The sequence below is a fragment of the Miniopterus schreibersii genome (genome assembly GCF_964146895.1).
Source record: "Miniopterus schreibersii genome assembly, chromosome: 10".
Lineage (NCBI taxonomy): Eukaryota > Metazoa > Chordata > Mammalia > Chiroptera > Miniopteridae > Miniopterus > Miniopterus schreibersii.
This window is the reverse complement of record NC_138110.1, coordinates 50,736,639-50,762,977: the sequence shown is the minus strand read 5'-3', so window position 1 is coordinate 50,762,977 and position 26,339 is coordinate 50,736,639. Positions and strand designations below refer to the sequence as shown.

Genomic DNA, 26,339 nt, shown 5'->3' with positions numbered 1-26,339 from the left:
GGGAATGGTGGCATGAACATCCCAGGAAGGGCCCTGCCTTCCTCTCACGCTCATAACCAGCCTGTCCTCTGTCCCCACAGATTCCTCTCTTTTTCCCATGGGAGTCCGTGGGCCAGGCCTGGGCTCACCCATGGGCATGTTGGGCAGCCTCCAGCCCACCATATGCTTTCTCTGGGCCTCAGTTTCCCCTCCCTGTGAAATGCACCAGGGACCAGCGTCCATGCCAGTTCTTCTGTTCCAGGACAGATGGACGCTGGGCAGAGGGGAGGGGTAGATTACCGTGGTGCATGAAGCCGTTGTTACACAGGCCCACGCCAAGCGCCACTGCCTCCTCCCGCGTCTGGCAATCACCCTGGAATGGAACAAGAAGGGAAGGTGTTAGGTGGACTGGCACCCGAGGGGCTGGGTGAGGCTCGAGAAAGGCCCACCACCACCCCTAGAAGGGCAGGGGTTTATGTCTGTTTTGTTTACTGAGGTACCCCCCAAAACATGTTTCTGACTGTTATTAATAAACTCCAAAAAGAACATTATTTTATTGTATTTGCAGTAAATACATTGAGTAGTGTGTGATAAATACCACAAAAGAGAAACGGAGATTTTAAGTAGTTGACACTCTTGGTTGCCTAGAAACAATCCTTTCCAGATCCTGTAGTACTGAAACCCTCACTATTGTGGACGGCAATCCATCTATCTAAACAACCACAATCCCAGCCTCCCTTGCAGGTAAAGGGGGTCATTGAGACATAAGCAGAAATCACTGGTAGTAAACTATGGCAAAACCCCCTTTGTCCCTGGCCCTTCCTTTCTCTTTTCCTGCCTGGCACAAAGATGCGATGGCTGGAGCTCCTGCAGTCATACTTGACCTTGAGGATAAAACACACTAAGGATAGCACAGCAGAAACAGCGTGGCCTCCAAAGATATCATGAGGCTACCCTAGCAGCTCTGAACGACCAACCTCTGGTTTTCTCTCATACTACAGAAAAATAAACCTCTAATTTCTTTCACGCTCTGTAGTTGGATCTCTGATTGACATCAAGTTCAATTCCTAACTGACCTAGCTCTAGCTAGCCAGTGAGACATCTGGACAACCCCCTCCTCCCTGATAAAAGGAAAAAGCAGCACTGCCCCTCTCTGCCTGGGGTAGACACACGAGGAAGTGATGCGGGGGGCTGTGAGGCTATCTCGTGACCAAGGTGCAGACCTGCTGAGGATGACAGAGTGGAAGATGGAAGGCTCTTAATAGGCGGCCTGACTGTTAGGTGACACGATTATCTGCTTAGGCCACCGCTTAATTGGGTTTTCTGTCCCTGCAACAGACAGCACTCTTAACTGGTACAGTTTAAACCAGGGGTACTGACTCATCTCAGGGCTTCCCCAAGAAAGTAACATTCAACCCAAAATTGAAGAACCGCCAGGCATGGGTGCTTCAGAGCCTTCCAATACACCATCTCCCCTTTTTTCATTCCTTAAGTTAGCCAGAATCTGTTTCTTGCAACCCAAATAATCTCCACATATTCAGGCAAAGTGTGTGAGCTGTGTGTGTGCATGGTGGGGGGAGGGGATCGGGGCATTGGGGGAGAGTTGACAGTCAGGGGAAATAACAACAACAAAGGTCTAGCACTAGGATGAAGCTTGGAGCACAAAAGGCAGCATGGCCGCAAAGAGAGGGTGCGTGAGCATGTCAGCTGCATAAGGCTGTGTTCCCTGCTGAATCCCAAGGGCCTGGCATATAGCAGTTGCTCAATAAATGTACTGTTTAAGTGAAGGTGTTGCCAGCAGGGGCCAAGTCATGCAGGAGCTTACAGCCAAGTCAATGAGCTTCAACTATGTTCAGACAACCTCTCATTCAAACAACTCCCAAGTGAGAAGTTCTGAGGGGTGTTCACCAGACACAGCCACACCAGAGACCTCGACTGTCCCAGCCTCCTTGAGCATTGGAGGGGTCAGAGAGGGAATTTCCCAGCTACAGGAGACATGAAGGCCAGGACTCAGTCAACCAGGACTGGGGCTCAGAGCAGAGGACCTGGGGGAGCCAATGGTCTTGGTATTTTTGCTGCACTGGCTGACCCGGCTGACTAGAGGAAGACAAATCTCTCCTGTGGGACCCCAGGCCAGTGGCTGGAGGGCTGGCAAGCTCAGAGCCCTGCGAAGGGAGGCTGCCATCCATAAGAGAGGCTGAATCCAGAGCAGCCACCCCACCAACTGTGAGGAGCCAGCAGGGGAGGCACAGCCGGGCCCAGGTGTCCAGCAGGCCCAGCTCTGCAGCCTGGGGGCCCAGGCAGCCACCTGGAGCCCACCTGGCTTTCTGAGGCACTCAATCTGGGCTCCCAGCCCATCTCTGCTCCCCTTCTCCCCAAAGGGCCCTGGGTGACCCACAGGGAGCTCCTAAAGTTAGAACAGCAGCAGGATTCTTGGGTTAACAGTGAAATACATTAACCCTGGATGCACCCATCACCTGAAAAGCCCCCACCCCACATCTCATCAGCTGTGGGGAAACCACAAGTCACCATTTTCTCCCCTCCTGGAGGAAGGCACGGGCACACACACCACCACACTTCCCCCTAACCCTCTCCCCCACTTTCCCACTCACCCCCCAATGCCAGCCTGGCCCTTTGGCTGATCCCACCCTGGCCCCTGGCCCCCTGGCCTAAGAACCCTGTCACCGTCAGCACAAACCATCTGCCTGATGGTGGGGGTCAGTGAGGCGGGCACCCAGGCACATTTCTGCTGAGCCAGCACAGAAGCTGGCAGATTTGTGCCCTCTCGCACTTGGCTCCTAGCCAGTCCCTGATCTCTCCCACCCCGGTCCACTGACCCCTGCCCTCCAGCTGACAGCCGCAGCCTGGGGTGTCCTGGAGCATAGGAAGCACAGCCCAAAACAACTGAGCCGAGAGGTGAAGAGAGAGAACTATGGAGCCAGATTCCCTGGGTTCAAAAATCCTGTGTGGCCTGTGGCTGTGGGCGATTCCTTAACCTCTCCAAGTTTCATTTCCTTATCCGTATTTTTTTTATTCCCAGATTTGCCCTTCATTTCCTAAGGCCTCTGCTACCCCTGAGTAATGCTCAGACTCCACAGTATCAGCTATCATTAAGACAGAGTACTATTATTACTATTATTATTATTGACTACCAAGGCATCATAGCAGCCCCCACATACACAGTCTTACAGGAATATACCCCATTCCTTTGTGTCCGGAGGCAAGTTACATAGCCCGAGCCTCAGTTTCCTCATCAATAAAATGGGAATAACTTTTCCTCAGGCTGTTCTCAGGACTAAATGAGGTAACACACAGAGGATATCATAACTGATACAAAGCATAGCTTGTCTATCGAAGGGCTGATACCTACCTTATCCTCAGAGTTAAAAGAACTCTGATTTGTCCAAGTAATGGGTAGGGAGTCCCTCCCCCAGCCTCAAGGGATAAGTTCTGAGAAACTCTAAGCCACGCTCAGCAATCCCTGGTTCTCTTCCCCAGGGAGTGGTTTGGGGGTACACATGGGACACATATGGCCCATGAGACCTAAGAAGAAGACCACTGGGGAGTAGAGGGGACTGGGGGAAGTTTCTTCCCCCACAAAATGAGAAAGTTCTCTCCAACTGCCCCTGCTGCCTGCCTTTGTCTCTAGGTCAGCACAGATGTGATGGCTGGAGCTGTGGAAGCCATATTATGGCTATGAAGCAACTGGCAAGGAGATGGCAGGACAGAAAGATGGAAAGAGAAGAGCCTGGGTGTAAATGGCATTGTTGAGCTCTAGGATCATGAACTGTGGATTCCTAGTTATGGGAGAAAAAAAATGTCTTTACTGTATAAGTCAGCTTTCCTGTTATATGTAGCCAAAAGCATTTCTAGCTAATCAGTGGGTTTCAATCAACATTTTGTTTCAAGGAGCAGAATGACCTAGAAGTCAGAAATGAAGATGTGTTCAAAACAAAAGAATCCTCCTGAACCACACAATTATATGTTTTCTTGACTTTCCTGCTAAGGTACAAGGTGGGGAAGACTCGCTATAACCAGTCTTCAAGGTCATGTCTACATCACCAACCTCTCCCCGCAGAGAAACCCACAGGCACACCCTCCTCCCCCCTTCCTGACCCAGAGCCAGATGCCAGCTGTCCTTCAGTCAATCTCCTGCAAGTCATACTCCTGCATCGGCTCCAATCAGCTTCCCTGTGTCCCCAGACCAGGCCAAGCCGCGGGAGGGGTACTGAAGTGGACAGACACAGGTCATGGTCAGCTGCCTCCTTCACTCCACATGGTATCCTCCCCCTGCCTCTACTTACAACAGGATGCTTGTTGGGGGAGGGGGTGGGGAGTTGGCCCCCCTCCCCCAACTGACCATGACTCTGGTGGAGCGTCTGGCAGCACTGGCCACGAACAGGCCCCCACTATGCCCAACACCAATCACCAAAGAGGAATCAACTCTGGCACTGCTGGTTTCCTCCTCCTTCCGGAGGGCTCCAGAGTACAGTCCTGACCTTTCCCAGCTCAGCCAAGGACGCTGGAGTTATTTTAGACTCCTTTCTATCTGTCACCTCCCACACCTCACCTATCTACTGGCAACTATTAGATCTACCTTCAAAAAAATCCAGGATATGACCACTTCTGCCACCTTCCCCACGGCCACCTAGTTGTCAGGCACCATGCTCCCCTGCTTGGAGTCCTGAGTTTGCCTCATCCCTGGTCTCCTCCTGCCAGCCTCATCCCCTACAGCTGTGATCCACACAGTCAGACCAAAGTCAGATGCGGTCCCTTCTGGGCTCAGAGCCCTGTAGTTGGCAGAGCCCCCCAATGGCCTACAAAGCTCCGTGTGACTGGCGGCCCACAGGCTTCCCCATCACCCCTCCCTCTCGCCCATGCCACTCCAGCCGCACCAACCTCCTCACTGCTCTCGGACACACCAAGCTCACCTAACACCGAGCCTCTGAGATGCAGTCCCCTTAGAGAAAGGTCCATCCCCAGACATCCCCCTGGCTTGCTCCCCTCCTCCCTCAGGTCTCTGCTCAAATGTTCCTGCTCAATAAGCCTGCTCTGGCCCCCTGTGGAAACCGCACCACCCCGCCCATTTGAAGGGTAAATTCCTCCACAGCTCCTACACGCTCTGTGCTAACCCCCATGCCGGCACCTAGCACCAGCTAACATACAATATGTTTCACTTCTTTTTCTTGTTTATTAAATGTCTCCCCTACCCCTCACCAGAATTTAAGATCCATTAGGGTAGGAACTTTGCCTTGGTCACTGCTGTGTCCCCAGAACCTAAGACAGTGCCTGGTACACAGTGCTCAAAGAAAAAAAGGGATAAGCTAATGGCTCTCTTGTCAATTTTCTCTCCACCCTCTTCTAACCTCTCATTTCAAATACCACCCAAGAGCTGACAAGGAACAGAATATCTGCAGCAGAGATGTTACCTGATTGCCAAGCATGCAAAGTCTGCCCCTCCTCTACCCACCCACTGGGCAGTCCAGTGGGCACCCAAAGGCAGCGCCTTCCCACACCCAACGCACCAGCGTCTCCTCCCATCTTCCCATCACTGTAAATGGTACTTTCGGCCACCCATTGAGCCAAAACCCCAGGACTGTCCTTGAGTCCCACCCCACCCACAGCAATGCATCCTGTGCCTTCCATCTCCAAATAGGTCTCAGATCCACTGATTTCTCACCATCTCAGTGACCCACTTATGCCTGGGATTGGACACTTAGGGCAAAGTCCACATCAGGCTTTAAAGCCAACAGGCAGCCGTGGGCACTGATGGAGCTTGGGAAATATGAGGCCATGGAAAGGTCCAAAATGTGAGAAGTGTCATGTCAGAGAGCCCTGAAACATGCATCTCTGGGCTTTGACCAAAGAACTTAAGCCACCTGTCACCCCTCACCTGTCACTGCAGCACATTCAGGAGGCTGGACTCTGTGCCCCCCCCACCCTCTGTTTGTTCCTTGTCTTACTGTTCCTGGGCCCCAGGTCCCTCCAGTTTCTTCAGCCTTCCTCACTGCCTATCATTTTGAGCTACCCTGAATCCTTTATGAAGGAGATGAGGAATCATAATAAGATTTACATTTACTCTATGCCAGGTGCCCTTTAAATGATTCACTCATTAGATCCTCAAAATAACCTAAAGGAGAAGATACTTTTTTTAGCTTCATTCTACAGGTGTGGAAACTGAGGCACAGAGAAGTTAAGTAGCTTGTCCAAGATCACTCAGCTAGGAAGTGGCAGAGGTAGACCTTGAACCCAGGTCAGCCTGGCTATAGGTAAAGTATGCTCTGGGGTGGTTTCATGGGATCCTTAGGAGAGGGCAGTGTAACACAATGGTTAGTTTCCTCAAATGTGCAAATCTGAATTTACATCCCAGGGTCATTTCAAGACATTCCAGACCTTGGGATCCCACATCATAGCAAACAGATCAAAATGCACCCACATCCTATATTAAATATGTTTTTTGGCTTGTAACATAATTTAAAGGATTCTCCTAAACTTGCTTTTGAAGGTATTTGACGCCAAAAAACAATTACTTTACAGATTTGCTGTGATTTCTAGGCAACCGTCAGGAATTTGCGTGACATGAGAAAATCCAGCCAGTAAACTATTTTTGAATGGAATGAGGTTGTTATGAAGGCTAAATGAAGGCTGACATAAAGCTGTAAACGTTTAAACATTTATCCACTTTGTGCCGTTGTTTCCCCATCTTTGGAGCCAGTGCATTCTTTTTACAGCTTACAAATGAACGTTCTCACAGGCTCCCTGAAAAGTTTGTAGAACTGAGGCACAAGTTGGTGACACAGGGCTGTCCAAGTTCCAGCTCTGCTGCTACGAGGCTGTGTGCCCTGGGCCAGACATTCGGCCTCTCTGGGGCCCCGTTGCCCCAGCTGTAAATGAGTTGGAGGACTCAGTGAGATAATGCCCAGAGCCCAGGCAGTGCCTGGCCCAAGTAATCGCCCCGTAAACAGGAGCCATAAAGGACAAGAGGCAGGCAGACAGGGGTGTCCATGGCACTTTGATGGAACAAACACCTTTGGGAAGTTGCAGCAAAACTGACGCATAGACTTGCCAAGCCTCCGCCCAGCCCCTGCCCACTGGCAACTTATGTGAAAGCAGCAACTTGGGAAGTTTCACATGGAGGCTCCACACTGGTGCCAAGATGAGACCCACTTGTCCCAATTTGCCCAGGACCATCCCAGTTTTAAAACTGAAAGCCTTAAGGTGGCAGCAACCCAAGCGTCCATTGACTGATGATCTGATAAATAAAATGTGGTCCATCTGGGCCATGGAATGTTATTCAGCCTGTAAGGGAAAGGAAATTCTGACACATGCTACAGCATGGATGAACCCTGAGACGTTATGCTGAGTGAAATAAGCCAGACACAGAAAGACAAACGCCGTATGATTCCACTTATATAGGGTGCCTAGAGCAGTCAGATTCACAGAGAGAAAGTAGAATGGTGGCTGCCAGGGGCTGGGGGAGGGAGGGTGGAGAGTTAGCGTTTAATGGGTTCAGAGCTTCAGTTCTGCGAGATGAAAAGAGCTCTGGAGATGGATGGTGGGGAGGGCTGCACAGCAATGGGAATGTACCTAAAACCACTAAACTATATACTTTAAAATGATTAAGATGGTGTTACGTGTATTTTACCACAAGTAAAAAATAAAAAAGATAAAGTCCTCAAAGTGCTACATCCCGGTTAGCCCCTTAGTCGTGGGCAGAGCGAGACGGTCACGGGAGTTCTCACCTGAGCCAGCAGCCAGTCCACCAGCTTGCTCCCAGGCAGCACCGACTTGTACGTCTTCAGGTGGTAATCCCGGTCTCTGTGGACAGGAGGAAGTGCATCTTGAAATAGAGGTGGGAGCATCTTGAAATAGACCCTGTTTTCCTGCCCTAGTGCTCCGGATCCAAGAGTTTCCAGGCTCTCTAGGCCTGGGAGGCAGGGGGAGGAGCTGGGGACAGCACTGGGCAGGGAGTCTTGGCCAGGATTCCACACCTCCCTCACAGTGTGACCTGGGGCTTGTCTTTCCCAACCCAGGACCCCCTTCTCACCTATAGAGGGAGGGGGCAGGAGTAAACGGCTCTAAGTCTCCTCTCTCCAGCCCAGGGGTTCTCAAGCAGGGGCAACTTTGCCCCCCAAGAAACAGCTGGCTGTGTCTGGAGACATTTTTGGCCATGATGACCTGGCGGGAGGTGGAGGTGTTACTGGTATCTAGCAGGTAGAAACCAGGGATGCTGCTAAACATCCCAAATGCCCAGAACAGCTCTCAAATATCAACAGTTCCCAAATGTCAACAGCACTGCGACTATAGAAAGCTGATTTCCTCTGAGTAGTGAGAAAAACTTTCATTCTTCCCTTGTTTCTTTTGTTGTTAACATTCCTGTCTTCAACAGTAACAAACTATTCCAATGAGGCTATGCCTCCCCGAGGACAAGGGCCAGTGGGGAGAATCAGGACTAAGCAGAGGGCAGGGGCCTGTGACATTCCTGGTTCTTTCTGGGGTAAATGTTCCAACCCATGTGGCCTCTAAACTCCTGCTCAGTCCTGAAACAAAGGGTTCTGCTGATCTAGCAACCAAATTGTAATAATTTCTCAGCCTTTATGTGGCCAGCCTATGCCGAGGCTGATAAGGTCAAGCTGGGGAGTTTTGCTCAGGTTTTTAGGAGCTAGGGAGCCCAGCAGGCAGGTGACAGGTGATGCTCTTCTGGGACTCGAAGAAGAGCAGCAGGGGAGGGGCTAAGAAAGTGGAGGCAGGTCTGGAGATGAAAGTGGTTCCCAGGGCCTGACTTCCAATGAGGCCAAAGGCCAACAAGGCCAGCAAATGACAGGAAGGGCCCCCTCCTCTCTGCTCCTCTGAGAGTAATAAAAGCTGTCACAACGGGGACAGAGGACTCTACACCTGGATAAGAGCCGGGCCAACCTCTCTGACCCTTCATCCACAACCATAAGCCTCATGGTAAAGAGAACCACCAATCACTGGCATTTCCACAGCACTCACTAGGTGCCAGGTGCCATTCAAATTGAATCCTCGTGACAACCCAAGAGGTGTAAGCTATTCTTAGGCCCATTTCAAAGATGCAGTAACACAGGCAAAAGAGATTCATTACCTTTCAGCATTTACTACTCAACAAACACTAAGTGCTACTTTACCCTAGGCCTGCATAAATTAATTAATGTTAATTAATTTTTCAATCAATTAACATTAAATCAAACTTCAGATTACATTCCTCAGTCTCAAGGTTTTGAGAGCCACATAGGACTAGAGGCCATTGGACAGGATGGCACAGATAGAGAGCATTTCTATCAGTGTGGAAAGTTCGACTGTACAGCGCTGTTCCAGGTGCCGTTCCTGCCCTTGGTGAGTTTACAACTCAGTGCGGGGGGGGAGACAGTATACAGATAAAGAAATAAATACATGTCAACTGACACACTGACAAGTTCAAGAAGAAAACCAAAGTGAAGTAAGGAGGACAATGGGACCCGATGGTGATACTTCAGGAAGGTGGTCAGGGAAGGCTCCTCTCTGAGACATTTGAAGGAAGGAAGCAAATATGCATGTAAGTATGGGAAGAGCATTTCATGCAGAGGGAAGAGCAAGTGCAAAGGCCCTGAGGTAGATCCTATTATTATCCCCATTCCACAGAGGAAAAAATAACTCTGCCCAAGGTCACACAGCTGGTAACTGGCAGGGCTGAGATTCAAACTCACCACCATGTTGCAGTATTTCCCAAAAAACTCACTCAGCCCTACTAACAAACCTACAGGGTAGGTGCGATTATTGGCCCCATCTGATGAAGACCCAAGCTCAGTGAAGTTATCAGCCAAAGGCCACAGAGCTGAGGAGAGGCAGAGGTGAAACTAAAGCTTGGAGGGAGTAACTTACTTGATCACGGGGGTATAGAGGCTGTGAAGACGGCAGTAAAGCCTCACACCCTGAAAGAAAAAAAAGGGGGTCTGGGATCAGGCCACATCCTCCAGGGGCCTCCAAATCCAGGCTCCTGGGAGAGGTGGCTCCCCAGAAAGAACAGGTAGGTGGGGGAGAGAGGGAGAGGAGACCGGTGGGGGAAGTGGAGGAGGAGAAGAGGCCACTGGGGCACAGGCCTGCTCTGTGGTGACTGAGGGGGCAGGATGATGGGGTCAGGGTGACGAGGTCCCTACCTTGGACATGATGTCCTCCAGCTCACTCCGGGCCTTGTACGTGCCATCGTCGTAGCGGAAGCGGTACATCACCTGCTCGTTCTTGAACTGGTGCTTGTCAGAGACTAGAAGGAACCAGGGGGGCAGTGAAGCAGAGCAGGCCCCCTCGGCCCCAAGCCCACCATCACCACCCTCCACTTGGCCAGGCTCTGTGCCAAATGAAATTTCACTGAACTCCTGCCCATGCTACTTGCAGGGCCTTGCTGAGACCTGCAACTTGGGTCATGAGAGGCCCAGAAACCCCCCTGGATCCAGCCCATGTTGGTTACAACAGACCAGCATCTCCTTTGAGCTAGATCACCAAAGCATGTGTGGGGACCAAGTGTGCTGGGTCTGAGACCACACTGCCAGGATTTATGGAACCACCTCTACACAATGGCCTTGAGTGGCCCTTGATGTTTCTCTCTTTCTCTCACTCTCCACTTTGCATCCATTAGCAAATCCTGTAGGTTCTTTCTTCAAAACATTCAGAATCTGACTCTGCACTCCCACTTGGTCCAAGCCACCTCCATCTCCCGCCTGGAATATCACAGCTGCCTCCTGGCTGGGCACACTGCTGCTACCCTTGGCACAACAGTCCACTCTCCGCATGGCAGCCAAAAGGATCCTGTTAAAGTCTGAGTCTAGGCGAGTCTTTTCTCTACTCAAAAACCATATGTCACCCAGAGTAAAGCAAAAGACCCTGCAATCCCCTATCGGATCCTGGACCTTATCCCCTGAACACTCCCCTTGGCCTTGTGCCCCCTGACCTCATCTAACACTCCCCATGCCCACTCCGCAGCAGCCATCCCAGCCTCCTTTTTATTCCCTGAACAAACCACTGACTCTCCTATCCTGGGAACTTCACACCGGCTGTTCCCTCTGCCTGGAACCCCAAAGCCCACCTGGCCCCCTCCCTCTCTCTGGTATTGGCTCCAGCCTCACCTCGTCAGTGAGGCTTTCCCAATTCGCCTATTCAAAACTGAACCCCACTCCCTGCTTTCTCTCCCTCCCTAGCACTTACCGCCACCTCTATACACTTGTTTTCATTTATCTTGTTTACTGTCTTCTCCCCACAACTAGAAGCTTGGCCCCACGAAGACAAGAGTTTTCATCTGTCCCGTTCACCACTGTGTGGACAGTGTCTGGCCCAAAGTAGGCACTCAATAAACTTAAACAAATGATTCTTGCCTTTTCTGAAGGAACAGATAGAAAATTCTGCTCCCCTGCCCCCACCTTTTCAACGTGTCCCCACTCTGCTGTTACACTAGGGGAGTGAGCAGTTTTATAAGGGCATCCACATTCCTGGGACCCCACTGTGCCCAGGGAACAGGGTGGCTGCACAGAAGTACAGAAACAGCCTCTGAGTCCATGGAAACAGCACTGTGGGGTCTGACCTATTCCCGCCCCTTGGCCCACCGGTGGCCCAGCCCCCACTCACCGTGGTGGATGATGCCATTCTCCAGCAAGGCTTGGCCCAAGTTAACTCCTTCTTCAGTCTTGCTGATTTCACCAATTTCCAGGAGCCAGGCAACAAACTCACTGCCAGGAACATAAGGTGTGGTTGAGAGGACCCCCCAGTCCTGGGACCCCTGGGGCCCAACACTAAGCTGGCCTGGCCTCGCCCACTCCTGGGAATGATGGCTGAAGCTTCCCTCAGGGAAGCAAAGCTTAGGGGCCCACAGTCCTGGGGGTTGTGCTGAGGCCTTGTGCTTTTCCCCATGATCAACAGAGAAGTAAGCATAACCAGACCCCAGGCCCTGCCTCAGGATGGACGGACAGACAGACGGATGGACGGATGGATGGATGGGAGAGTGAAAGGATGGGAGGATGGATAGATGGAGACATGGTGGGTAGGTAAATGAATGGATGTATGGCTGACTACACAGACAAATGAATGATAGGAGGCTGGAAAGACTGGCGAGTAGGTGGGTGGAGGGGAACATGAGAAGATGAGATAACCGGGTAGATGGGCGAGGGAATGAATGATAGATGGCTAGATGGATGGATGGATGAACAGAAGGAATGAAAAAACAAACAAGCACGAAGAAATAAGAGTCAGAAAGATAACTGTGGAGAGTTAATGGTGATCAAATCATGTCAGTCTCCTACTCAAACTCTTCCAATGGGCTTTCCCGTTACTCTCAGGAGAAAAAAACAAAAACAAAAAAGTCCTCCCGCATGAGAACAAAGCCCTGCAGAAACTGCCCCATCCCCATGGATCCATCCCCTATGTCTTTCACTTATTATGCTTTAGCCACACCCACCACCTTCCCCTTCTTTAAAAAAGAATGCCAGATTTCTGCCTGCCTCAAGGCCTCTGCACTTGCTGTTCCCTCCACCTGGAAACACTCTTCCCCAGCTCTTCAGGTAGCCCTTCTTTTTCATCCTTCAGGTCTCAGCTCAAATGTCAACTCCTCAGAGGAGCCTTCCCTGACCACCTCATCAAAAGTAGACCCTTACCCCCACACAACCCATCACATCTCAGTTTTACTTCCTTTTCAATACTTGTAACTGTCTGAAGTTGTACTGTTTGCAGATTTATTTATATGTTTATCAGCCATCTCCCCCAACCAGAGTGTTATCTCCATGCTATCACACGCATGGCTCCACCCTCTGAACCTAGAAGAGGGTCAAAGCACAGGAGGGCTCAGTAATCATTTACTGAACAGATGAAGGAATGAACCATTGAGCAAGAAGGAATGTTCTGGGACCAGGAGGAGGACTCGGGGAGAAAGCAGTGTTCACAGGCCAGAGGGAAGTGGGCAAATCCCATGTGACTACCCAGTGGGGCAGAGGCCCAGCGAGACCCCAGCTCCCGGCCCAGTGAGAGCTCAACCCACTCGAAGTCAGCAGGAAAAGGGAGAGCTGGGAACGGGACTGTTTCCGCCGAGCAATCTGTGTTCAATGAAAGCAGGTGGCAGCTGGCCAGAGCACAGAGCTCTCCTGCTTATCAAAACCAGCTGTCCGGCCTCCAATTACAGGGCCAGAGGGGGGCAGGGCTATTTTTAGCTTTCCAGGGTTTGCTGAGCAAAGACCTGCCTCGTGTGTAGGTAGCTGTATGTGCTGAGGCATTTAGAGAGCTCCGGGTGCAGGCACAGTGGGGGCACAGAAGAAATAGATCTATTTTGTGGAGCAGGACCCCAGGTGGGGAAGAGACTGTTCCAGGTCCTGCCCACCCCCAGTTCCATTCTCTAAGTCCCAAAACTCAGGGACAGGGAGGAAGTTGCCAGCAGCTGACAGAAGTGAACAGATGTTGAGTGCCCACTCTCGGAAGCTGGAGGCTCAGCATCCGGCTGCCCACCCCTTGTCCCGTTGGGGGCTGCCTCTGGCACTGACCCACAGCCCTGTGGCCAGGGTTGGGGATGGGACAGGAAGTGCCCCACAGCAGATGCTACGACAGGAGAAGACAGACCAGAGGACAGTAACCATGTTTCTGCTTCTGAGCCAACTTGCCCCTTTTAGAAGATTAAGGAGGGTTCACAACTTACTGAGCAAATTTGGGCAAGCTGCTGTCCCTCTCTGGGCCTCAACAGGGTGCATCTGGTGAGTGGCTGCCTGGGCTGCAGGGGAAGACTAAGGAAGGCATCCTATGGCTTTTCAAGAGGAGCCAGAAATCCCACATTTCCTGTGAAATCTCCCAACTGGTAAATGCAGATATCTAGTCAAAATTTTTCTGAAAGCACCATGTGGCCTACGGAAAACACATCTGTGAACTGTGAACTGTGCTGGGTCAGTGGGGAACCATTTACCACCACTAGGGTACAGTGAAGGGTGTTCTAGGCAGGGGGATCAGCATACACAAAGGCCCTGAGTGAAGTAAGGTTAGGAAACCAGCAATCTGCCAGTTGCTGGGGGCTGCAAAGAGCAGCAAGATCCAGTCTTCCAGTAGGATATAACTCGAAGCAGTGATCTGGGGACACAGAGAGAAGGTCAGCCTAGTTTGGTGGTGGTTGAAATTCAGGGAATAGAGGACTAGCCGAAAGTTAACATGTGTCCAGCTTTCATCCCTCCTTCCTACCTGGTCCCCAGAATCATTCACCCAGTAAACATGTATTCAGCCTACTATGTGCCAAGCCCAATGCTGGCCACAGGGGATACACAGGTATGTCTTCGCAGTCTTCCTAGGAAAGTCCCCTGGCTGAGACCCAATGTACCTTTCACCACCCAGTTCAAGAATCCCCTTTTCTCGCCTCTTTTCCATAGCCTTGAGCTCCATGAGGGTAGGGACTGGGAGGTTTATGGTAAACTCAGATACTTCCTGAAGATATCTGTGGCAATGTTCGACAAGTCATTATTGATCAACATGCTAATACCCTGCACCTATGCACACAGGTAGATGTGACAGCGAGGCCTCTTCCACCTCAGAGCTTCCATTCTGGCAGACGTGAACAACTGAACAATATCTGATCTCTGTCAAGGGTAAAACCAGGGGCCTTCTCCTCCCAGGAAGCCTTCCCTGACTGCCCCTGCTGGACAAGCCATCATATCTTGTCCCCTGGGCTCTAACAGCTCTGACAGTGTCCTCATTCAGGGCCTGCATGATGATTCACCCTCATCTCCCTCTTCTGCTTAGACTCTTTCAATGGCTTCCCAGAGCACCTAGAATAAAAGCTGAACCTCTTACCCCCTTACCTGCCTAATCTAACCCGTCAACCCCTGTGCCACTGTCTCCCAAACCCCTGCTGCTCACTTCCTCTAGCCACACTGACTTCACTGTTCCTCAATTACTTACTCAAGGCTCATTCCACCTTGGAGCTTTTGTACTCTGCCAGGCTGCTGTTCCCCCAGATATTTTCGGGGCTGGCTCTTGCTTGTTATCCAGACTTTGGATAAAATGTCACCTCCCCTGAGAGGCTCTTCCTGACCACTCTGTTGAAATAGCACCCCATTTCCTTTACCTCCTTATACCAACCTACGTTCTTCCTTACAGCACCTTCAACTCTCTGAAATTCCCTTCTTTATTTATTTGTATTTGTATCTGTCTACTTGTCTATTTGCTGAGCCCCCAGTTGGCCAGTTATCTCCATGAGGTCAGAGATCTCACTTGTCCTGCTCACAACTGGCACATAGTAAGTAAACACTGAGTGAATGGGATGAGTGAATGAAGAATCGATTCTGTCTCCTCAGCTAACCTGAGGATCCCAGAGGACAAACACCAGGTTCCTCCCATGATGGCTCCATAGTAATATACAGATTTTATTCCTTGGTTTTTGTCATGTGGTATCTGTGAGTTTTGTCTCTGAGTTGGGCAGGAACAGGCCACTCCTTAAGCCCAACAGACATTTCTATCACTCTTGCCAGCACTGTGCTGAGCATGTCACATGCATTTTCTCACTTACTCTCCAACAGTCTTATCAGGCATATTTTATTCTCTCTCACTAATCGATCATTTACTAGACTCAGAGAAGTTAAGAAACTTGCCCCAAGTCACTTTCTAACCCACTGTCACAGGTAGAAGGTGGGAGCTCCAGGACTTGAGTCCAAGTCTGAAGGTTATAAAGATATTTCAGACACATCTTGTATTCATGGAGTTCCCTGTCTAGCAGTGGAGACAGAGAAAAAGTTACTATCAAGTAAAAATGAAATATGCTGAATAGAGATAGAAATGGATCAATGCGGCAGAGTGCTGTGGGAGAGAGACCTGGATTCAAATCCCAGCTCCCCACTTGTAGTCCTTTTCCCTCTCTGTGTCTCAGTTTTCTCACCCTTAAAATGGGGATAATGGCAGTAACCAGCCTCACAGTGCTATACGAGGGTTAAAGGCATGGCCACATGCCAGCACCTGGAGCAGAAAAAGACTCGATAATGATGTCCCTGTGGCTGCCGGGTCCTTCCACCCAAGGGGCCAGGATGCTCCTGGAGAAGGCTCAGGAGCTGAGCTGGGCAGGGAAGGAGGAGATCACAGCCCCAGGCTGGGTGCAGAGCAAAGCCATGCAGGGAGAAGTGTTTTATAGAACAGTCTCCTGCAGGACAACAGGTCCTTAAGGCCCCAGTGATTACACAACAAGCTTCAACTCTGGCCCTGTTTCAAATGGGCAGTAAAAGAAAGCTCCCTAATCCTTCCTGAGGAGACGGAACACTCGCTGGAGCTCTAATCACAGACAGGTTATCCCATCCAGCTGGACTATGCTCTCAGAGGGGTTTGGCAGGAGGTGGGGAGGTCCTCCTACCCTGGCGGTGGGGGGCGGAAGAAGGCCCCTCCTGAGAGAAAAACATCCTTTCTGCCCAAGGATTAGGGATTAACTGATGGAGAGCAGCCAGGCTGTCCCTTCCTCACTTCCCACAGCCCGAAGGTCTGGGGCCCACATCTCCTCTCCACCCAGGGAGATTGGAGCTGGGGTGGCTGACCCCAGAGGGCAAAATGGCAGCCCAAATACAGGGCATCCTGGTGACCCCTCAGGGACACGCCCCGCCCAAATCTTCTGCCTGCTGTGCTGCCAACCACATGCCTCAGGCCATGATCAATCAGTCTGCCCAGCTCCACACTCTATCTCCAACAGCCCGTCCAACACTGATACTTGAATGTCTACCAGGTACTTCAACCTAACATGTCCAAACCTAAGCTTCTGTTTCCCACTGTCTCTGCAACTTTCTTCACCCAGCTTCCAAGCACCACACTCGCCCTGAGTGCCTCCCCACTCTCTGCCCACCCCCCTCACACTCCTTTGCTGGTCCTTCCTCTAAAGGCCATCAGGCTCCAAAACCCAGTCCCTGCCTCATCTCTCTCTATACAACCTCTTCATATTTCATTCAGTCTCTGTGGCTTTAAAGACCATCTAAATGCCCACATCTGCACTCAGGTCTCCAACCCAGACTTCTCCCGAGGCAAGATTTTATATCCAACTAAGAAGTCAGCATCTCCATCCAGGTGTCTAATAGTCTCAGTACAACCATCCAAACAGAGCCTCTGAGCTCTACTCCCATCCCTTGAAACCTGCTCCTCCCTCCATCTCCTTCCCCTTCTCAGCAAGTAGCAACTCTGACTTTCCTGTCAATCTGTAACTATCTTTGTTCTCACCCCATCAGCAAATGCCATCACCTTCAACATAATCCAGAATGCAACCCTCTTCCCCCATATCCACTATGACTGCCCTCATCCAAGTCACTTCTCACCTGGTCTATGGCACTATAGTAACACAGTGGCTTTTACCCGAAGCCTCTTCAAAAGCTTTTGAGAAGTAGGTGAGATATAAGTGAATAAATTCTAAATAAAGTACCTGCCTCACAGGCCAGATTCTCTCCCCATTTGGGCCACAGCTTCATGAGGTCAGAGCTCTCAGCATTCTTCTGCCCTCTCCACAGTGCTGACCACTGCATCTAACACACAGTAGGGTCTGAAAGCAGCATTTCTTCTGCCTTTCCCAATCCCCAGGTGAATGCCCCCACCCCAGGTGAATGAAACCTGGGTTTAAGATCCAATCCAAAGACAGACATCTTAGAATATATCCTAAGAATCCCGAAACACCGATCAGAAAGAACATATGCACCCCTATGTTCATAGCAACCTATTCACAAGAGCCAAGATCTGGAAACAGCCCAAGGGCCCATCAGTAGATGAGTGGATAAAAAAGCTGTGGGACATTTACACAGTGGAATACTACTCAGCTATAAAAAAGGAAGGAACTCTTACCCTTTGTGGCAGCAAGGATGGTCCTGGAAATTACTATGCTAAGTGAAATAAGCCAAGCAGAGAAAGACAAATACCATATGATTCACTTATATGTGGAATCTAATGAACAAAATAAATCAACAAACAAAACAGGACCAAATGCATGGATGCATGGAACAGACTGACAGCTGTCCTAGGGAACAGGGGTGGGGGAGACTGGATGAAAGAAGGTGAAGAAATTAGCCAAAAAACATATATGCACAGCCCATGGACACAGACAAGTGTGGTGAAGGCCAGAGGGTGAGAGGGAGCTGGGTGGAAGTGGGCAAAGGTGGAGGAAAACGGGGCACATCTATAACAGTGTAAGCAACAAAAGAAATAAAAATAAAAATACAAGATCCAATCAGATCACACCTGTGCTCTGAGCCCTTTGCTCCTTGGTTATAAAATGTGGATGGGGGCAAAACGTTTTATTAGTAGTAAATAATTCATTTCCCAAGAGAGAAATTAGAGGACCCAAGCACTGAAAGGCTTACGGAACCCTTCCCCTCTTCCTCTCGCATATGTAACTCTGGAAGGGGGGCCTCACCAAACACCAGCCCCGTGGAAACCTTGTTCTCAGACTTCCAGCCTCGAGCATTGTGAGAAAATAAATTTCTGCTGTTTAAGCTGCCTGGTCTGTGGCACTTTGTCATGGCAGCCCCAGCGGACTGATACAGAGCCTACATTTGCTCTCCCAGACCTCCCATCACCTTCATAATCAACTCCCTGTGTCAAATACCTCTCTGCTCGAAACATCTACAGTGGCTTCTCTTGCCCTGAATGTTAGAGCACAGTTTTTCAATCCATGGTGGGCAACCCATTAGTAGTTTGTGAAATCAATTTCATAGGTCTTGCTCAGGATTACTTTTGAAATGAATAAAGAAATTACTTGCATAGAATAGAAAGGAGAAGAGAGGATCAGATAGGACAGGACAGGATAGAAAGAAACAGAATAGAAAAACAGAACAGATATTTTCAGAATACATCAAGCACAGTAAGTTTTGTGGCTCTTCAGCTTCATTCATACATTATGTGGATGTATGTACCAGGTCGCAACATAAAACTTGTGTTTTGCAGTGAGTTACGGTCAAAAAGGTTTGAAAGACCTGATATGGGGGCCCACTATCCTTCTTGACCTTCGAGGGCTGTTCCACAAGGATTCAGGGTGCTTTAGTGCTCTGCCCGGGAGGGCTCCTGTGGGGAGGGGCAGGGCTGGGAAGAACCAGGCGGGTGCAGATGGTCTCCCCGCCTTCAGCCTCCAGCTGAGACCCAGGGACCCAGCAGAGGCCAAGGTGAGGCCACTCACTTGCCGAGGAAGCACTTGGGGACGGTGCTCAGCTTCCTCCGGCGGTCCTTGATCAGGTTCACCTTCTTGTTCATCATCATGTGGTAAAGCTTCTCCCCCTTCTCCGCAATCATGACGTAGGCGTCCCGCTCCATGCCCAGCTTCAGGCCTGCGAAGGAGGCACGGTCAGCACCAGGGACAGCACCAGCGCTGGGGACTGGAGGGGCTGGCCTGCAGCTCCTGAAAGCTACACCCCTACTGCTGCCCCCAGCTACTGCCACAGCCAGTGGCCATCATTAGAGCACTCACTGCATTGTGGTCACTGTCCTAGGCTCCTCGAAAGAACCGGGCTGGGGAGGGTGGCTAATCTCCATTTTACAGATGGCAAAAGCTGAGGCCCAGACAAATTAAGTCCCAGAGTAATAAGGAGTTAAGCTTATTCAAGCCTTCAACCTGAGAATCGGTTTTCAAATTCAGAGGTTATTGAAAAGCCTATTGAAATCTTCCTTTCAGCCAGGGATGGATATCCGCCATTTCTCTAGAAAATACAATACACACAGGACCCTGACCCACATCACTGCCCCCATTTTCTACTTGGACCCTGACAACTGACAATAATAGGAATGACACACAATCACAGAAAACACTATAAATACCTACTATGTGCCACCAAGTCCTCAGGAAACCCACAAGCAAGTATCGTTATCCCTATTTCACAGATGAAGAAACTGAGGCCCAGAGAAATTAAGTTCTCAGTACAAGGTTACACAACTAGAAGCGGTAGAAGCAGAATTTAGACCCAGGAAGTTTGGCTTCAGATCCGTGCTCCTGACCACAGCATGAACCGCCACCCCTGTAAACACAGCCCAGAGGTCGGGGTTTCAACAACACCTCAATTCCAACAACCAAGGCCCTCTCAGGCCACATCCCACTCATGATCACATATGCTCTGCACTGACCACAATCTTCGATTCTGACCACAAAGATCCTGATCTGCCACACCGAGGCCAGGCCACACCCCTGAACCCTGCCCCAGTCCTGACTATACACCCAGCCCTGATCAGTTTCAGATGTCACAACCAGGGGCCAACTTCAGTAGCTTATTTGGCCTAATAACATTTTAATAAATTTTGATACAATATTTAAAATCAGGAAATATCACCTTAAAATCCAGATGTCTAGCTTTTCTAGAAAAATAAAATAAAATCAATGGATCTAGTCATGCTGGGCCCATATTCTTGAGAGGTGACAGTGACTTTTGCTTGGGTACAAGCAGGGATAGGAGAGAAGTGAATGGGTCTGGCACATATGTGAAAGGCAGAATTAAAGGAATTGATCTGCCCGGCCTGTGTGGCTCAGCTGTTGAGCACTGACCTATGATCCAGGAGATCAAGGTTTGATTCTTATTAGGGCACATGACCAGATGGCAGGCTCGATCCATAGCAGGGGGCATGTAGGAGGCAGCCAATCAATGACTCTCTCTCATTGATGTTTCTATCTCTCTCACCCTCTCCCTTCCTCTCTCTGAAATCAATAAAAATATTTAAAAAAAAAAGGAAGGATTTGATCTACTGTGGGAAGCAGGTTAAAATCAGAGATGACACAAGAGTTTGAATCTGAACTGGTGAGAGAAGAGAGGAGCCAGTTACTGAAACAGAGAAGTCGATGGGATGAGCAGGTTTGGGCAGAAGGTCTGATGGAGATAAAGGGTTCTGATTAGACATGGCAAGTGTGAGATGTCTATGGCACATTTGAGAGGTCAGGAGAGATTTTAGGACCATCTGTCAAATTGCCAAGCAGGAACTTTTATCCCGTCTCAGATGACATCACTGAGGTCTGGGCAGCTAAAGTAACTTGCCCCAAACACATCAAACCTCACTTTTCCAAGCTTAGTGGTAACTGTACAACAGTCCAGTACCCACCCCAACCTTATCCAACTATCACACCCAACCCCGCACTTCCTATGGGGGCTGCCTCAGAGGTGCCTGAGCCCAGAGAGATTCATGACCACAGCAATGGGCAGCCCCCAAAGACCGTCCTCTCCACCACAGACTCGGTGAATCTCTAACACAAAGAACCCCAAGTGAAGGGAACAGAACTATGGAGGAGAAAAGGCATCTTATAGAGAGCATCTTGGCTACCAAACCTCAAGGGTGAAGGGTGTCAAGAATCCCAGGATGACCAACCATATCGACATGACCCTGGCCAAGTCCCTTCCATTGGGCCTCAGTTTCACTATCTACGTAGAGGGCTAAACCAGATGACCTCTGGTGATCTAAGATACCACCAAGTTATAATACAGCCCCAGAGCTCCCTGCCCCTTCCAAGGCCTGCTTCTAGCAACTCTGACCTTCCTAGAGAGGACCCTATGCCCCCTCCCTAGGCACAGCCCTCACTCTACAGAAGTGACCAGCCTGCGGGAAGCCATCCACACCCCAGGGATCCCGGGAAAGCCCCCCAAAGCAGCCACTCCCCAGAGGACTCACTCTCACGTTGCTCCCGCTCACGGATGATGGCATCCAGCCACTTTTGCTTCTCCTCCGCTGTCTTGGCCATGCAGACAAACCACTTGTTTTTGGCCGTGTTGTGGATCTTCCAGCCATTGGTGACAGTGTAACCATTGCTGTGGTAATCCGCTGGCAATGGCAGGAGACAAAGGTGGGTCAGCAGAGTCAGCCACACAACTCTGAACATTCCCAACCACACGCTTGTGAGTGAGGTGACAGGACCAGCCCTTCCAGCTCCAGAAAGACGGGGTGCAGGGGCATGGACAGGATCAGGATTTGAGAGCTGAACTTTCCACCCTCCCCATGCTCACTCCCTCTCCTGGCTATTCTCTGGTGGGGAGGGAAGGTCTGCAAACAAAGATAGCTCCCAAGTCCTCAATGACAGGGGCTTCAAGACCTCGCAGTCCAGGCACAAATGCAGGGTGCCTCGATGGGAGATGCCTGCCCAGAGCCCAGGAAGCGTCCCTGCCTCCCCGCTCATCTCATTCAGGCCCTTGTGCTACTTGAAACCCTAGCACAAGCCAGACAACACGAAGTCATGGGCCCTCAGGCACTGCTTGCAGGGTTGAGATCGGCAACCCTCTCTGAAAGCAGGCTGGTGTTACCCAGGGAAGTTGATTCAGGTATTGCCTATACCCCGAGCTGTGGCCTGAGGAGGGGGGCCACAGTTTTCATGAGACTGCCAAAGAGGTACGTGGCTCAAAACCAATTAAGAGCCCCTGCCCTTGACAAGCTCAAGGACACATACACCAAGAGGTTTACACAAGAACGCTCCCAGCATCACTGTTCAGAACAGTCAACAATGAAAACCACCTAAATGTCCATATCAAAGGGATGGATAAAATGCAGACTCTTCATGCAAGGACTGTTACACAGCAGTGTAAACCAACAAACTAGAGAGCGCTGCATGCAGAAACGCAAATGGATTTCAAGAACATGGGCTTGAGAGGAAACGGCAAGATGCAAAAGAATGTATGGTGTTTTATGACCACTTAAATATAAATATATATATATATTTAAAGCCACTAAATATACATACATAACCATTTAAATAAGATTTTTTATGAGAGAAAATCACAATAAGAGAAATTGTGATGAAAGTAATTAGCAATGCATACTTAGGAGGTAAAAATATTTTTAAAAAGCAAGAAAATGACCATCAGGAAATTTGAATGTGGTTACTTCTGAGGGGAAGGAGGCGCTATGACCAGGGAAGGGTTTCCAGGGTGCAGGCGGTGTTTTACTTGTTAACTTGAATGGTGACTTCCCAGGTATTCATTTTATATGCATGAGTTTTAGACACTTTTCTGTAGGTAGGTTCCATTTCAAATAAGAGAAAAAACTAACAGAAACAGGGAGTATGCCATGGAGCAGGTGAAACTGGGTTCAGGCAGGGGTTGGGGTCAGGACCCACCTGTCCCGTCTTCCACGTTCTCCACCTCCATGACTTCAGTGTTGATTCGGCCCCGGAAGATGTAGAGGGAGCCGTTGATGGATTTGGTCCTCTTGGTGGATTTTTTGCCCCCGGTGACCCTGAAAGACAGTGGGAAGTCAACATCCCCTATTCCTCACCTCATGGGAGCTCAAGTGTCTTCAACAGAGCCAAGGGAGAGGCACGAGGGATGGGAGGAGACCTGCACCGGGGTCAGGAGCATGGGCTTTTGACTGGTGGTTGGGTGACTTCTCCACTCCCAGCCAGTTTCCTCATCTGGAAAATGGGCAAGTAACCTTGCTGACCTCACAGAGCTACTTTTCAGCTAAAAGGGGACATGGACAAGAAACTAACAAGAAGCAATAGAAACCTATTCTTTTTGGCTAGAAAATGGGTGGAGGCTCTCGAAGTGTCTAATAGGTACTTCCTGAAATAAGACAGGAGTGGAAGAGAGCCAGGAGGAGGCAGTCTGTCCATCCATCATCTACATCAGAGGTAGGGAACATCCGGCCAGTGGGCCGTATATGGCCCACAAAATCATTTGGTCTGGCCCTGCCAAGGTAAATGCAGGTGGGTCTAGAAATTCAATATATCTAGGAGCTTTTTTCATAGCTAATTTTTAAGTTGATAATTTTGTATGGCCCGCAAATGATGTTATAAGTATCCAAATGGCCCTTGTCAAGAAAAAGGTTCCCAACCCCTGGTCTACATCTACCTACCTATTCATTCATTCACTCAGATGAATTCCATGGCTCGCCCATTTAGTCACTCAACAAATATCTGACCAGCACTTCCTGTGGCAGAATACCAAGTTGGAAGCTGAGGCAGTCACTCACCCATGCATTCAACAAGCACTAAGAGAGCACCTACTGGCTGCCAGGCACGCTCTTCTAGGTGCTGGGGCTGTAGGACTGAACAAAACAATGTCTCTAAGAACTTATTTCCCAATATGGGGAGTGGGCACAGAGACGGGCACTAAGTAAAGAAGTCATACTCTGATTATGCCAGAAGTACTCAATGTTGTGGTTAAAATAAAGCAGAGCCTGAGCCCTCTGAGCTTGAAAGCCACTTTGTGGTCTGCTCCACCAGGTGGGTGATGTTCCCCGAAAGCCAGCTGTGTCTGTTTCCAAGCCTATCTTCCTGATGTGCACCTGTCACTGTAACTGGGTAAACTAAATATTATATAAGCTGAGGACATATGCATGTGGAAAGGTAGTCGTCTCTCTGAAAATTAAATTGAATGTTTTTGTTTTTTTTTAATTCTTACTCAAGGATATTTTTTCCATTGCTTTTCAGAGTGGGGGGGGGAGAGAGAGAGAGAGAGAGAGAGAGAGAGAGCACCGAGCGGGCGAGGGGGAGTGTGGGGAAAGCAGAGTAGCCACACGGGCCAGATCCTGCAGGGTCCTGCGGGCAGTGGCAAAGATGGGCTTCTCCTGCGCGCGTGAGATGGGAGCCCCGAAGGGTCTGACAGAATACATGATCTCACTTAAGTTCTCTACACACTACACATGGACCAGTGGAAATCAGGAAGAACTAGAATGGGAGATGGTTTGTGTGCACATATCTGCACAGACCCGTGTGTGTGTGTGTGTGCACATACACATTTTTACAAACTTTTAATTAAAATATAACATCCATGCAGAAAAAAAGTGCCCAAAGAAGTATATGGCTCGATTAACTTTTACAAAGTGCTCCAACGAACTGAGCCACCCTGCCGGGGCCCACCACCACATCTTAACACCTTGCTGACCGGCTATTTCAAGGCAGGACTTACCCATGCGGCCAGCTACTCTTCAGTCGTGACTGGTCAGCAAGGTGTTTAAAATTACTTAAATTAATGTAAGTGCAGACACGAGTTATCTTGTGACTGGTCAGCAACATTGGGACATAGAAACACAAGTATACCTGTGACTGGTCAGCAAGGTGTTTAATTACTGCAGCTTTATAGTAAGCCTGGTGTCAGTAATACAGGTCCTCCAGCTTTGTCCTTCTACAAAATTGTCCATTTTTGTGTCTCCATGTAAATTTTACAATCATTTACATACACATACACACAACCTCTCTCTGGAATTTTAGTGGGAATTACACCGAGGTTGTGGCCCAAGTTTGATGACAGAATGAGAGGGAACTTGCTGATGAAGTGGGTGTGGGGGAGAAGCAGGTGAGAACCGAGGGCAACTGAGATTCTGAGCTCCAGGGGAAGCGGTGGTGCCCTGGGGAAGCGGGGGAAGAAGGAAACTCGCGGAGGAAAAGGCTTGGAGCAGGAGTTGAAATGAAGATAAAACATCTTGTTTCAAACAGTTTAATCTGATTGTGAGTTGAGTGTGAGACACCCAAGTGAAGGTAAAGATTTACATTTCTTCTACTTTACATACATGTGCCTGGCCTATTCTAACCACTTTACATGTTTTATTTTACTAAATCTATAAAAACAACCCTATGAGGCTTTTATCCCCATTTAACAGATAGGAGAACAGAGGCACAACATAACTTACTCAAGGTCACACAGCTGGTAAGCAGCAGGCCTCTGTGTCCTTAACCACCATCTGCTGCTGCCTCCCCTAAGATGCTAAGCAGGCCATTGACATATATATGAGATTAGCTCTTCTGACTCTGTTTCCCCTTCTGAAGAATGGGAGGTAGGCTTTTAAAACACTCCCTTTCACCCTGACATCCAAGGAGCCTCTACTTTTGAATTAGACCAGAAACACTGAGTCACAGACCTTCCCTGACCCACGTCCTGGACGGGCGGTGCCCGGCATGACCCAGGCGAAGACAAAACAGTTGGCAGACACCTAGCTGCGTCAGGCATTTCCTGTGACCACATCAGAGTCAGGCCAGTTGTTCCATCCACCAATGCCCAATCCCTCTGGGACTCCTTGGAGCCCAGTCCTCTGGCTCTTGATCCAGAGGCAGAAATGCTGGCTACCTGCCAGGTTTTCTCAGGAGCCAGATGTGCCCTCTCCCTCCGCCAGCCCAGCTCACTTGCAGAACTGAGGAGGGGTGGCCTTCAAAGAGCTCGTTGGCCACAAGGCAGCCGTAGAAGGCCCACTTGGAGTCCAGTAAGATCAGGACCAGCTGCTCTTGCTCCAACAGGTAGGACCACGCCATGAAGCATGGCCTGCACTGGGGTAGCCGAAGCTAACTCAAGCAAACTCGGCCAAAGCTGGGAGCAAGTCAGAGACCCAAAGAAACATTGTGTTTTCTAAACCCCAGTGCTCTGGGAAAAGTGCCTGTTTCAGGTATCCCAGGCCAGGAGGCAGGAAAGGAGGAGGTACATGCTGGCAGTGGCCTTGGCACTGCCAAAGAA

General features: G+C 49.8%; 1 protein-coding gene across 1 annotated transcript in view; it reads right to left on the bottom strand.

Annotated features, from left to right (window-relative positions):
• Nucleotides 1-26,339, bottom strand: part of PREX1 (phosphatidylinositol-3,4,5-trisphosphate dependent Rac exchange factor 1) — a 158,926-nt gene that overhangs the window by 34,167 nt on the left and 98,420 nt on the right. The window contains exons 8-15 of the mRNA XM_081150139.1: nucleotides 23,012-23,130; nucleotides 21,577-21,726; nucleotides 19,112-19,259; nucleotides 11,593-11,693; nucleotides 10,134-10,237; nucleotides 9,859-9,908; nucleotides 7,722-7,797; nucleotides 280-352 (exon numbers count right to left, since the gene is read on the bottom strand). Of these exons, the coding sequence (XP_081006265.1) occupies nucleotides 280-352; nucleotides 7,722-7,797; nucleotides 9,859-9,908; nucleotides 10,134-10,237; nucleotides 11,593-11,693; nucleotides 19,112-19,259; nucleotides 21,577-21,726; nucleotides 23,012-23,130 (821 nt within the window). The remainder of the gene's footprint in view (nucleotides 1-279; nucleotides 353-7,721; nucleotides 7,798-9,858; nucleotides 9,909-10,133; nucleotides 10,238-11,592; nucleotides 11,694-19,111; nucleotides 19,260-21,576; nucleotides 21,727-23,011; nucleotides 23,131-26,339) is intronic.